Raw genomic sequence first — 14,698 nt, forward strand, 5'->3', positions numbered from 1 at the left:
TGTTAAGGAAGTACATATGTATTTTTAAGCTAACATGTGTATTTAGGACACTAGTTAATAAAACTAATAATAAAAATGACTTGATTGTAGTTTTGATCTCATTATTTTTTTCACTTTAAAGATTTTGATCCACACATTTCTAATTTCGTAATTTTGATAGTTTATTTTAAAATATATAAAATTAGATCAACCCCTTAATTTAGGAGTGATGTGACATTTTTTTAGTCGAATATTAATTGTTGATGTGGACATAACATCAACATTTTAATTAAATAATAATTATTGACGTGTGTCCACTAATTTCATAAATAAAAAATTGCGAAACTAAAAATGTGAGTATTCAAATCCAAAAATTGACAAAATAATAGGTCAAGAATGCAATTAAACCAATAAAAAATTAATAGATTTGTTTTAGTTATTAAAAAATTAAATATACCAACTATCAACAACATTTTTATATTTTCTTTGGTCTTGTATGTAAGAAAAAAATTAAGAAAATGGGTTAAGTACATTAATTGATGAAAAAAAAACATATCAATTCCAATTATATACTCCAGGTAATAATTGACGTGTGTCGAGTTACAAACTACTTCTTAAAAAGAGTAAAATACTACATTTATTATTAAATTTAGAAAATGAATCATAATTCATTTTCGAATAAAATTAAAGTAATGACATTAAACAGAATATTTGAAGTAGATTTTTGCTTATATTTAAGATCATATTAGATTATTGACCAATTTCTAAGGCAAACATAAGCAATTTCCTTAAGTTAATTTCTCCCTTCAAAAGTTGCACTAACTACCCATAAAGTTAACCCATTTTTTGAACTTCTCATACACAACTCGAATGAAGCAAAGAAGCAAGTGTGAAACTTCACAAATTTAAGCATCGAACCTTTATTTAACCCTTATCAATAATCATAGCATCTTTTCAATTTTCAAGAAAAGCAATAAAATAATAAAAACTAGTCCTTTTTCCTTTCTATTTTTTATATTTTTTGGGTCCACTTTTACTAAAAGACAGAGAAAAAAAACCATCCTTTAACAAGTTCCTTTAATGGAGTGAAAAGTTTAAGAATCAAAATCAAAACTTTGAACAATGTCGGTTAAGGTTTCTCTTCTTCTACTTGCAACAATCTTCTTTGCTCTTTTTAACTCAGCAGTTTCTCTTAACCGTAGCAGTTTTCCACATGATTTCCTGTTTGGAACAGCTTCTTCAGCTTACCAGGTTTTTGTTCTGTCTTATGTTTTTTTTTTTTTTTTGCATCTACCTATGTAAATTGTTTGGTTGGATCTTACTTGTTTTTTTGTAATATCAAGTATGAAGGTGCAGCACATGAAGGTGGCAAAGGACCAAGCATATGGGATACCTTTACTCACAACCACCCAGGTTTGCATCTAACTATACCTTTTTTTTTTAATGTTTTTAGTGTTTATGTTTAAGTAGTCATTTAGTATGTTTCTCTATGAAGCACGGACACACGTTGGTGTTTGACACTGACATGACACCGACACCTATAATTATACTGAATCATGTCATTTTCTCAATGTCAGTGTGTTTGTGTCATGTCCGGTGTCCGTGTCTGTGTTACGCAGATATTGGACACGACATTGACATTGATAGTAATTTAAAAAATGAAAGAAATAGTTTATAACTATGAGTGTCGGGTGTCAGATCGGACACCATGCACACATTTAATATGAAGTGTTGATGCTATATAGCGGTTCTTACTTGGCTTCTATTGAAGTAGTAGTTTAAAAAATGAAATAAATGAATCTTCTCACTTATAATTTAACTAGTTACTACTATTGAACCTTCTTACAACACCTACAGTTTAGAATAGGGCTATAATGGGTATATTAAAATAATAAGGTGATCATGTGGTTGAGATCAATGTGGACTCTGTGGTGGTTGTTGAGACAATTTGTTCCGATTAGATGGAGTCGGTTGCTGGTAGGGGTTTAGTACGTAAGATTCCAAGGTTAATGTCCCTGAATTGGAATATTAAAGTTAGTTACACTTGGAATCCAATTCTTGTGCAGACTTGCTAATATTGATTGTCATCATGGAAATCACTTGATTGTTTATGAGCAGCCTCCGCCTTCTTTGGCCCAGGATCTACTTTTTGATGTAATGGGAGTTACGACTTGTCAACTCCCAGACTTATGTCCGTGTAGTTTTCTTCCTTTTGGGGTTACGAACCTTCCCTTAAAAATTAAAGATATTGAAAAGATTTTAATTGGGTTGGCAATGAAGAGACTGAATCTGAATTCCCTGCACCGAGGGATTCAAGCATTTAACACAATTACACGATCTAAACGATCTATATTCTGACTTTAAATCGGGTTGGGATGTGAGTAATCCAATTTTTATATGACGGTCTAGATTGGCTATTGTGCGATTGTGTGAATGCATAAAATCCAAATTTGGATTAACTTCAATGATTCCCTGTTTTGTCAATTTGGGTGCTAATATGTGGAAAGGTAGTACCAAGATTATATATGTCAACAATATAAGCCATGCTGCTACTAGGCAAAGAATACAGGATTTGAATTAAGTCAGTTAAGAACTGATAGAAAAGAAAAGCTATGTACCAGCTTCCTGATAATTCACTACCAACTAAAAGCGAGTTTCTTTGTCCTTTCACATTTTGCACAAAGTCTCTGTACAACTGTGCTTAAATTTTAATAAAACAAACTTATAAATATTGTGACATTTTCTTGGTTCTTCAGATAGAATAGTTGGCCGCAGTAATGGGGATGTTGCCATTGATTCATACCACCGCTACAAGGTACTTTCATTTTCTTAATTCAAGTTTATAGCTTTTGATAAATTTCACTACTGTCGAGATTTGATTACATCGAAATGGATGATATTGTTCACTCCTCAGGAAGATGTGGCCATGATGAAGGATATCGGATTTAATGCTTATAGGTTTTCGATCTCTTGGTCCAGATTACTACCTCGTGAGTAACTCTCTAATCATCTTTTACTTATCCTCAGACTAGTTTTCTAATAAGTAGCTATTTATTGTTTTATGTATGATAAATTGCTAATTTGGATCATTAGCTTGTGTGATTCTAGGGTAACTATTAAGCTTAACTATATTGTTTTTTCAGGTGGAAACCTAAAGGGAGGAATTAATCAAGAAGGCGTCATATATTACAACAACCTCATAAATGAATTGATATCAAGTGGTAAGTAAAACTTCATTCTCACTTTCTCTTTTTATTTTTTCTCATGATACCTTAAAATAAACTAGTATATTTGATTTTGATGCACATTTTTTTCTACAGGACAAACACCATTTATAACTCTATTTCACTCTGATCTCCCTCAAGCTCTTGAAGATGAATATGGTGGTTTTTTGAGTCCCAAAATTGAGTAAGTAATTGTAAAACTTTACAACGTTGTGTAACAAAGAGACAAACTTGTTCTTGCCAGCAACACACTCTCTAACAAAGTTTTCAACAGTTTCTTAATAATTAGTTGCAACTAATATGGGTCCCATTGAAAGGAAATGAAACCGACATAAATTAGTTTGAACCGCATGAATTTCGATCAATAATAGATAGAATGTTAAGAAAATAATCAACAAAAAAAAATGTTAAGAAAATAGGACAAAGAATGTTGCTAGCCCGTTCTTCTTCCTATTCCATGCCAATAATCGAAAATTGACATTTTGATTATGCAAACAGGCAAGATTTTGCTGATTATGCAGAAGTATGCTTCAGAGAATTTGGTGACAGAGTTAAGCATTGGATTACATTGAATGAGCCATTGCTTTATAGCACTCAAGGTTATGGAAGTGGATCATCTCCACCCATGAGATGCTCTAAGTCGGTAGCTAACTGCAATGCCGGTGATTCTAGTACTGAGCCCTATGTAGTTACACACCACCTGATTCTTTCTCACGCTGCAGCAGTAAAAGTCTACAGGCAGAAGTTTCAGGTTGCTGCATAGTTATTATCATATTTTTTTTCAAATCCAACAGCATATAGAAATAGAAATTGATTACAATTTAGGACTCAAATCATGGTATATGTTGTTAGTAAAAGACTAAGGCTCTACTTGGATAAACAACTTAATTAAGCGCTTATTATATAAGTGTTAATCTATAAGTTATTGTTATAATTTTTTAAAATAAGATAAAATAAAGCAAAAGTGTTTTTATATAAGCTAGAAATTGTTTTCATAAGCTATCCTGGAGAGCTTATGGACATGCCATAAGTTGTTTCCTTAAGCTCTCCAAAATAGTCTCACACGTGTTTATGCCAGTAGATACCTCAGATAAGATAAGTCAATCCAAACAAGCAATAACTAACTGTGAATGTGTCTATGACAGAATACTCAAAAGGGTCAAATTGGGGTAACACTAAATTCTGCATGGCTTGTGCCACTATCTCAATCAAAAGAGGACAGAGAAGCAACGTCTCGGGGTCTTGCTTTTATGTATGACTGGTAAGTATCTTTTTATTTTCTGCTCAAAATGCTCTTGTTTATCGTTCTGTTAGTTTTCATAAAATTCATGTGTGGTTTTATTTTGAGATTAAGCTAGAAACTTCAATGAAATGTTAATTTATAACTTCATTTTAATTTTTAAAATCTTCCAGTTCGTATAAATTGATTAAAAAATTAGAAGGTTGGTTTAATGTAAATTATATTAATGTGGAATACATTGGAGAGTGTAGGCTTTTAAAAATATTACCTAGTGAAACATGATGAGTTTGGATTCAAACGGAATATTGTGAAAGAGGTCCAGGGTTTGATCATTGCTGCTAACAAATTCTCACTCCTCAAAAAGGAATAATTCATTGTTTTCTAGTAATTTCCGGTACACAGTCATGTCTAACTAATCATTTTGTGTTTGTCAAGGTTCATGGAACCCCTGCACTCTGGTACATATCCTGCAGTAATAGTTAACAAAGTCAAGGAACGTTTGCCAAAGTTTTCGAGAAGTCAATTCCTAATGGTCAAAGGGTCCTACGATTTCGTTGGTTTAAACTATTACACTTCAACTTATGCTGCCAATATTCCTTGCCCGCGTGGAAAGCCAAATGTTTTTACAGACAATTGTGTTAGATTTACTAGTAAGTCATTCTATATAAACCTTTTTTAACTATTGAAGTTTCCTCATAACTTTTCTACTCATGGTTCGTTTTGTTTCATTTGCATCAGCTTTAAGAAATGGAGTTCTCATTGGTCCAAAGGTACTTGCATATGGAGATAAGTTATTACATTTTACTTGGGCCATCTTTGAATAAGTGCTTGTGTATAAGCTATTTCTATAATAAAAGACTAAATAAAGTTAAACTGTTTTCATAAGTTGTTTCCATAACTCCTAAACAGTCTTACAAGTGCTTGTGTCAGTAGGTAAGTTCAAATAAGTGAATCCGAATAGACCCTTCGTTTAGATTCTTTTAGTGCATGACAATGAAAAGTTATCACTAAAACTAAGAGTTGACAAGGGATTCACTCTACCTGTGAATGACTGATGTAATTCCTCACCGATTTAGCTCCTCTAAAATTATTTATCGCTTCTGAGAATTAAAGAGCAAAGTAAGATATCTCAGTTGCTGATGAGAAAAAACAAATGTTAATATTTTATTCATTGATTTTTTTTTTTTTTATATCAGCAATTGAGACCAATACTTTGCTCTTCAAAGTTCAAAGCGATCAACTCTCTTTAGAGGAGCTGAATTGTTTCTCACCACACTTCCATCCTCAATAATTTTTTTTTGAAAAGGAGTTAAGAAGTTAGTGATGTTTGCAGGCTGCTTCGGACTGGCTCTATATCTATCCACCAGGAATTCAAGGCCTACTAGAATACACCAAGGAAAAATTTAGCAATCCAATCATTTACATAACAGAAAATGGTAAGAGTATTTATAATGATCTTCTATATCTTTACCATGTTACAATACTTTGTTTGTTTGAATCTAATATTCAAATATATGCAGGAGTCGATGAGGTTGATGATGGCAAAAGGTCACTTGATGACAAACCAAGGATAGACTATATTAGTCACCACTTATTGTATCTTCAAAGGGCCATAATGTGAGTTTAAAATGAACAATTTATTCAATTGTAAATTTTTTACACTTAGCCAGTGTTGTCAAATAGCAGATATAGTGACACTAAAGTGTAGTAGATGCTATAGCATTGTAGCCTAGCAGAATTTGAACAAATTGTTATTCTCCGCGATTGACAATACTGCATTTACAATCTCTGTATTTTGAACTCAACAATTGGAATCCTAATTAAAACTTTGAATTGGGCAGGAATGGAGTGAGGGTGAAGGGATACTTTGCGTGGTCACTGTTGGACAATTTTGAATGGAATGCTGGCTACACACTCCGCTTTGGACTTGTGTATGTCGATTACAAGAACGGACTCCGAAGATACCGTAAAAGGTCTGCATTGTGGTTCAAATTATTTCTCCGCAAATGAAATGGTCCTTAGTACTGGTTAGAATTTGTTAAAAGGAGATTGGATTTGGAACATGTGTTGTATCCTTCTAAATCCTAGTCATAGCTTTAGGCCATTGTAAGAACTAAGCAGGACAAATTTGATGATTTCTGATAACTGGCCAAGGATGAGGCTTTATTAACTGTTGGTTTGCTAACTTATTTGCCATCTTGTTTGTATTCTATATTTCGAGCAAGATATTGTTGGAAGCGGCGTGCTATTTATTAGCAACCAAAAATGTACAAAAATGCAAAATTAGTACTAACAAGATCTGACACAATTGGTTGGTCCGAGGTATGGTTTCCTCGGTTCAATTCCAATTGTTAGTTTAGAAATAATCTTGAAGAAATAGGCAAAGTTCATTTCAATTATCTCTATACTCTGGAGGATTTTTCTTCCAGAAGTACACTTGTAGACAAAATTCCTCGAAAGATATATTTCTAGAATCGTGTATTTCCGCGTGAGGAACAGGAAAATAAACATCATTTTTCACCTCCGCGATGGCACATCCGAAGAAAACAATGTACTTTTTCAATCCAAAACGGTGCATTCGGACGGGTTTTTTTCTAAAATTATTGAGGGATAAAAACAGCTCTCTTCTTATTTGGTCAAAAAGGGGTGTACACTTATGTTGGGTGGGGTGAGTCTTTATTTGACACAACCCACATGACCCAAAAAGAAAATCATTACACAACTCACTTACACTACATATAAAATACTAAAATATTAAGAACTGCTATCTATGCCTCCTTTATCTTATTATCCACACTCCTCCAGTTTTCTTGAATTATCTGCCTCTGCTAACACTCTAGAATGATCAATTTATGTTTGAAAATTGCTCTTCAGTCATCCACTATTTGCTCTCATGCACCTTAAATAAACGAAAATATCTCTAACGATAGTTAATTATCGTTTACTGATCGATAGCGGCAGTTAACTATCGTTGGAATCTCCTACAAAATTTTGATCCTGTCTGAGGCAGTGCCACTTGATATATGCAGTGCCACTTTAATCACTTAACAGGAACCAACTAATCACACATCTATTGCATATGCATAACACTAACAGTTCCACTACAAACATCTAATCCATAGATGCATGCGTTATGTGATATCCTTAAGAAACTCATCAATTTAGTATGAGGTATTACTTTTTAAGTTCACTAAATAACTGTCCAATGAATCTAAAATATAAAAAATTTCTTATAATAGAGAGCAGATATAAAGTAAAACACATTATTTTATCTATGGACTATGGAGTAATAGAAAAAATAAATCAATAATTCATTGGTATTGTCAAATGATATAATATAAAGTGAAACACATTATTTTTGTTAGAATACTTAGTATATAACTTTGGATAGAGGGAGTAATATTTATTTTCCCACTTGTCACCATGGATACACTGAATGAAGAGCAAGACCAACAAACAAGCTCCTAAGTCTCCAACACATCTCTCAAAGCAAAATCCTATCTCTAAAATTTAGTAAATAATGGAAACCAATTGGATCAGAGTAGTATGAAACAATTTTCAACAATGTTATGAATTCAAAGCAAAATTAAAATAGATAATACTTACTCTAATCTGATGTGATTTTACCTTTGATGTGAATGTTTTTTTTTTTTTACAAATGATTTTACCTTTGAGTTAGGATTTATAATAGATCCAGGGGAAAGATGCTATAATAATTCGGAGTTCGATTGTGATGTAAGGGTAGTGTACTCATGAATCGAACTCGAAGTCTCCTGAATGATTCATCTTTGATGAAGTTCATTTACCACTTGAGTTCAATTGTTTGTTTACATTTTTTAACTAACATGTTAACTTATACACATTTCCTTTTTTGTCAAGAACTAATACATACTTCCTATTTCATCTATATCAACAGAATTGCAATCATGTTCAGAAACTGTACCATCAATAATGCACAGTACTGGAGAAATAATTCGTCTTCACATATTAAAAGTATTTTTTTTTTGGTTCAATACATTAAAGTACTTTATATATATTAGAAAAATAAAGACATGATATATCATGATATGATCGGTTAGAGTAACCCTCAATGAAAAAGAACACAATAAATGCACATGGAAGAGGGACAATCCTCACATGTTAGAAACATGGCCCTTCATTGCTTTGCTTCCTCAAGTCAAAGCATTTCTTCGTTGGTTTCTTTTGATGCAGCCAATCACATCTCCTCCCCTTATCCTCTTTGCATTTTTTTTTTACCATTAGTAAATTTTTCATCTCAGTCATAAATAACGGTTATTCTTTGAAGAACGTGTAGGAATGAGTTCTCTACTCTCAATTAAACTTTTTCCATACGCATAGATCAGAAATCGAACTTCTAATCATGTGCTTTAGAAGTCCGAATTACTTACAATTTAAATCAATTTATCATTGGTCTCTTTATCAAATTATTAATAGTTTCTTCCATAAATATATAATCTTCTTGTTTTGATCACTAGAATTAGAAAAGTTTATAGTATTAATAAAGTATGCTACAATTGTTCTCGTAAGTTTATTTCAGTTGGTAAGGACAATGTATAATATATGCAAGATCTGTTTGTAAAATGACACATCTTAAAGTTCTCTTAATTAAGTAAAGATAAACGCAATGATATTCAAAAAAATTGATTATATATATCGCTCATTCAATCATTCAATGTCATTCATAAAATTTCCAGAAATTCTATCCAAATTTTTAAAAATCTAGTATTATTGTTTTTCAGTTGTGATGGCGGGAAAACAATGTCCAATATTCATCTTTAATTTCTCCCTCTCCTGACAATAATTTGATCATGGGCTACAAAATGGGGCATGATTTGCAGAACTAAATTGTCTGTTCTGAAAAAAGCAAGGAAGGACAATTCAATTTCCATGCAATAAGGGGGTCCCTTTCTTTAATGGGCATATATCATTTTTCATCAAAGTAGTAACAATTAACATGAGTGACATGGTAGCTATCCATAGAGTGAGTAGGCATATTTATGTATTGGTAAGTGCCAAACTACATTGACCTACTTGTCACATTGTTGTATGTCATGTTTTCTCAATGATATAAGAAACATCATAATTGGTTTTCTCACAATAATACAGCCTTAATTGCTTATGGACTTGAACAACCTCATTGCTTTGCTTGCCCTCAAAGCAGGGGTACAATCCATATAGATAGGGTTTCAATAATTTTTTTCATTACTTTTTCCATCCTTTGAGCTTTTCGCGTGCCTATTCGAAATATTTCAATGTGCTTTTTCAGAGGTTTTATAGTGTTTTTATGCAGTTTGGATTCTAAAATCTAAATTATATAGCGCATGAGAAACTCATAGGGTGGGAAAAGAAACAATCTAATTTTTTTTTATAATTATCAAATAAACATATAAAAAGTGCAAAACATAAATCAAAGTTGAAAATGTCCTTCTCTCTACTGCTTTTGAATAAGTTACCTTCTTGATGTTATGACAATTATTATTGATGACATACAATCCAGTACAAAAAGAACCAATATAATGGAATATCATTCACATGAAGATCCTTCAATGTAATGGTATATCCCCCCTAGTTTAATTATCACATAGAACCCGAAGAAAAAAAATCACGTGATTTGTTTTAATTAGATCAATAGACAAATTGACATATTAACATTTAAAATTAAATAACTGCTTAGTGGTGTATATGTGCCTAGTTGCCAACTACTTTTTTAAAGGAAATAATACGTCATTTTTTTATTCAATTTGGTATATTCAACTCTTGTTATTATGTTTACAAAAGAATTTCTTATCTACATGATACAAATAGGTTGTCAACATTTTTAATTTCCTATAAAAAAAAAAATAGGTACAATGCAGGTGATGTATCGATGTAGGAGGGTTTTCATAGTATTTTTATTTTAGCTTAATTTTAGTAATTTTCTATTTTTGTTTCAGTGTGTTATTTTCAGCTCATTAGGGTTTTGTTATTTCCCTATTAAGCTTAACAGTTGTAGCATAAGATGCAACTTTTATTTGTTCAAATAATATTTTAGAGAGTTTTCTCAATTTCTGGTGGATTTTGGAACCTTATTTTCACAAGTTTGTCGCTTGCAAACTTGTTTCTTTTCCATCTAGGTTTAGCGCTTGTTAGCCTACACTTCTTCTAACTGTGTCATGTATTGGAATACTAATTAGTATCCCCTAAGTATAACTTATATAAGTACATACATACCCACTTTAGAATGAAATATAAACAAAATTAACTCGTGTTTTTTAGAATAATATATATAAAAAAAACAATTTATTTACTTACAATAGTATCTCTAAAATACTTCTACTTAATTTCTTCAAAAAGGGATTATGAAGTTTTTACTTGGGGATTGATATCTTGTCCCAAGTAGGATCGTGTTACACGTTATACCCATAACATTAATGATATCCGGCTACATTATTTTCTTCAAATATACTCAAAGTGAAGAGCATATTACACAAAAGGTTCAAGATTGCATATTCATAACCAATATTATGATATCTTAGTAAAATAGTAAAATATAACCATTATTCAAGTGGTAACTTGTTCGTACAATATTCCTTGCTTAAAAATTACAACAAAAATTGAAAAAGTTCAAGGAACTTGAGTTGTTAATTAATTAATGCATAATTAATTCAACCTTGTTCCCCAACCATTCCTGGCTAAGAAAATGTGTGTCCTACAACGATTAACTGAAACACACCTTCATTTCTTTGTTTTTGTGTGCTTGTTTGTCATTAATTTCTAGACACAAACTATATTATTCTCACATGACTTGTTCTAATGATTTTGACCTATTAACTACCTTTTTTTGTCTTTTGTATTTAATCCAATCTTTTCTCCTATTACTTTAAAGTGTACCAAAATACCAAATGAAAAGCCATACCACATAGTCAAGGCTAACAACATGATTTTAATTTCATCTTTTTAAAGTAGAAGTTTAGAGTTGAGTTCTAAGAATTTAAAAGGGAAATTAGAAATGGAAAAACTGATCAACCCGTTTTCGTTTTACCTTTCCTTGCCATCAATCCGTCTAAAAAGAGGCGAATGGTGTGTTCCGACTTGGATAGGTGGGTTGAATTCCACCTTGTCCAACCTCTCGACAAATTGTGTGTTGAAGCATCAATAACAAAATAAAATTAAAAACAAAACAAAAAAAAGTATTTATTTTTAGGCATCAAAAGAGAAAAAACTTCAAAACTTGTATATTAAAATTCAACGTATATAATCCAAAAATCGTACACAAACAAAGAACATTTAATTAAATCGGTTTCTTAGATTCAATCCATTTTACCACCCTTAAAGAAAACCACACGCTCCTATAGGATACGAGTCGTGTACTCACTACATCAACATTTGTTTGTATAATTTCAGTTTCATCAAAAAGAAGATAGATAGCTAATATATTAATATTGGCTCTCTTCTTTTGCAATTGATATTAAGAAGTTTAATTCTGCCATGTTGCTAAAGTCGCCTTCGAAAAAACTTTTTAAGATAATGACATTGGTGTAACCACTTTCGCCTAAAGTAGGACAATAATTTAGAGTTAATTATTATATGGTTTAGTAGTTAGAAACAAATACACACCCACCAAATAATCACAAAAAACCTTAAATCATTTTTCCACCAAAAACCACCTAAATCATTAATATAATGTCATCCCCTCAAAAAAAAAAATTAATATAATATCATATTATAGCCCATTTTATTGGTCCAATTGGTGTAGTTAAAATATGACAATCAGTTAATGATTTCTTCCAAAAACAACTCCACGTTTTGTCAATTCTAGGGTTTAATATATGTTCAATTTGATGAATATGCCCTCAGACAACTCCATGCATGTATGAAACTAGCCAGTGTGTCATAACGATGAAATGAGGCAACCCTCATCCACGTTCAGCTTAAAGCAATCTTTACTAAATAGATTGTAAAATTTAATTTTACAATAACTAAATTCTTTAATCACTAAATTTGCCTCTATTTTTTTAGTCCTAATAATAATTAATATGGATAAAGCTTATGCAACTATAATTAAGTTTTCGTCAGAGAAATTAGGTGGAGTTGCAATTTTTTTTAGTAGATTCCTTCCATCGAGACAAATTGGAGGCACTATCGAACATTAAATGTTGGCATATCTCTCAATCATGATTTAAACTTTGGTTCGTCGCATTTGTGATAGTTTAAGGTCATTCAAATTTATGAATTCTTCATATGAATTTTGAAATATCTCATATTTATATAGAGAATGAATGTTTGTGCTAATAAATTAACATTTTACCGTCTTGCTCATCATGGTGCACATTAATTTATGGTTTTCTATTCCTAATAGCATTTATGAAGACTATTTTAGGAATAGGATTTTGTTTCTCAATTACCATTTCACTTAATTGTTTTATTGAGTTTTGGCCTAATCTCCAAGTTTTTATCTTCTTTAATACATTTATTTTGTGGTACTGCAAATGATTGTCAAGGCAAAGAGATGGCAACATAGTTGTGATGTTTTTGTTCTATAATGATGCATTTGCACCGCATTAGTCTTTTACAAATAAAAAAAATAGTGTATTTATTAATAATTAAGGATAAAAAAATATTAAAAGTATATTTTTATAAAATACAAGACCTCAATCAATTATTGTATGCTCATGTGCAAATTAGAAAGTGGTTTACGGTACACCAATTAGAAACTATAGTATAACTCCCATTTGATGAGAAAAAGAAAACAAATATACTTCCTCATCCCTAACTACTCTCTCGGGTTGCGTATGTAAGCAACAAAAAATATACTATTTTCATGATATAAAACATAAACAAAAGTCTACTAAAATTATTTATATTTAATTTCATTATTACAAATTTACCTTTAAATTAATTCAACTACAATTATTCTTATTCCAATATTTTCAACATTTTTCAAAACACTTTTAAGAGTAAAATTGTAAAGGGCATGCTTTTTTACGACGACTTAAATGCATTTAAACAACTTTTTTAAGGGGCGTGTTTTTTTTGGTATTTTTTATTACATATAAAATTGGAGGTAGTATGTTTTGGTCTCTAAATATAAGAATATAAACAAATCTCAACATAGATTGATGATTTCTTTATAAAAATGTCTTTATTATTTTTTTTTAACAAGCAAAAATGAGATTAAATTAATACCAATGGTTCATCTCGCACAAAGCGTGCAAAAGAGACCCACCAAAAGAAATTACAAAGTCAGATCACCGGTGTTTCAAGATCACCGCAATAAAAGCGTAATAAGAATAAGATTAAAGCATAACACCCATGCAAGACAAAGGGTACATCCACCAATCATGATAGGAAAACGCAAAACTAGACATATTTGCATTTAACCGTTGGAAAGATAACAGTTTCACTCTATCAGCAATGGTACTAATATCCGCAGTCTTGTTGTTGAAAACGCAATTGTTTATCTCTTTTCAAATAACCCAAACACAAGTTAGCCAAATTATAAAAATGTCTTTTTTTTTTTAGGGATATAAAAATGTCTTTATTTAGTTTATCATTACAAAACATAAATATGTTTGCATTTTCGTATGATACACATTTTAGATAAATTTACTTTTACATCAATTTTTTTAATGTTCTGTAACTCATTCCCGTCGACTTTTCCTTTCATTGAAACCATTTTTTTTTTTTGTTACTTTTGATTGAAACCATTAATAATATAAATAAAATTGTAAAAATTACGATGAATTCAATCCAAATACTTTGAGCGGAGATTACAAACCAAAAAGGAAACCACCAAAACCAAACATCTTATTATGTGGACCCTAAAACCCCACACACAAATTAATAAACCACATAATACGAGAAGTTGCACAGCTGGATTATCGTGTTCGAATTTAGCTTATGATTATTGATTCATTGGATAGAGAAGCATCGACAAATAGTACAAACTATAACTATAAAGGTGTCATTCTCAATTCTTATCCTATTTATAAGAAAAATTTGACTTTTTAAATTCATTGAGTAATTGATGTATCTTGTCTACAATATAGACCAAATACATCATTTATGCAATGAATCAAAAAAGTCAAATGTTTCTTATAAATAGGACCGGAGGAAGTATCTTTTTAATTATTCTCGGATGCTTTACTTATTCACGTTAAAATAAATAAATTTTTAGCATAACTTGATCGAAAATGAAAAACTATTATAAAAATAAAGAAATAGGAACATGAATACAGAGAAGTAAGAATGAGAG

At 31.0% G+C, this 14,698-nt stretch overlaps 1 protein-coding gene across 1 annotated transcript; it reads left to right on the top strand.

The window, feature by feature from the left end:
- Nucleotides 1-1,075: 1,075 nt before the first annotated feature.
- Nucleotides 1,076-6,709, top strand: LOC146926982 (beta-glucosidase 13-like). Its single transcript, XM_085700421.1, has 13 exons — nt 1,076-1,230; nt 1,323-1,392; nt 2,736-2,794; nt 2,894-2,969; nt 3,123-3,200; nt 3,300-3,387; nt 3,702-3,954; nt 4,349-4,464; nt 4,879-5,093; nt 5,182-5,213; nt 5,777-5,879; nt 5,964-6,060; nt 6,285-6,709. Exons 1-13 carry the CDS (start codon nt 1,102-1,104, stop codon nt 6,451-6,453), a joined length of 1,485 nt encoding a protein of 494 aa, XP_085556547.1. The 5' UTR covers nt 1,076-1,101; the 3' UTR covers nt 6,454-6,709.
- Nucleotides 6,710-14,698: the final 7,989 nt, after the last annotated feature.

The sequence above is a fragment of the Medicago sativa genome, chromosome 4 (assembly GCF_051527215.1).
Source record: "Medicago sativa cultivar Bolivia chromosome 4, Bolivia_mono, whole genome shotgun sequence".
Taxonomy (NCBI): Eukaryota; Viridiplantae; Streptophyta; class Magnoliopsida; order Fabales; family Fabaceae; genus Medicago; species Medicago sativa.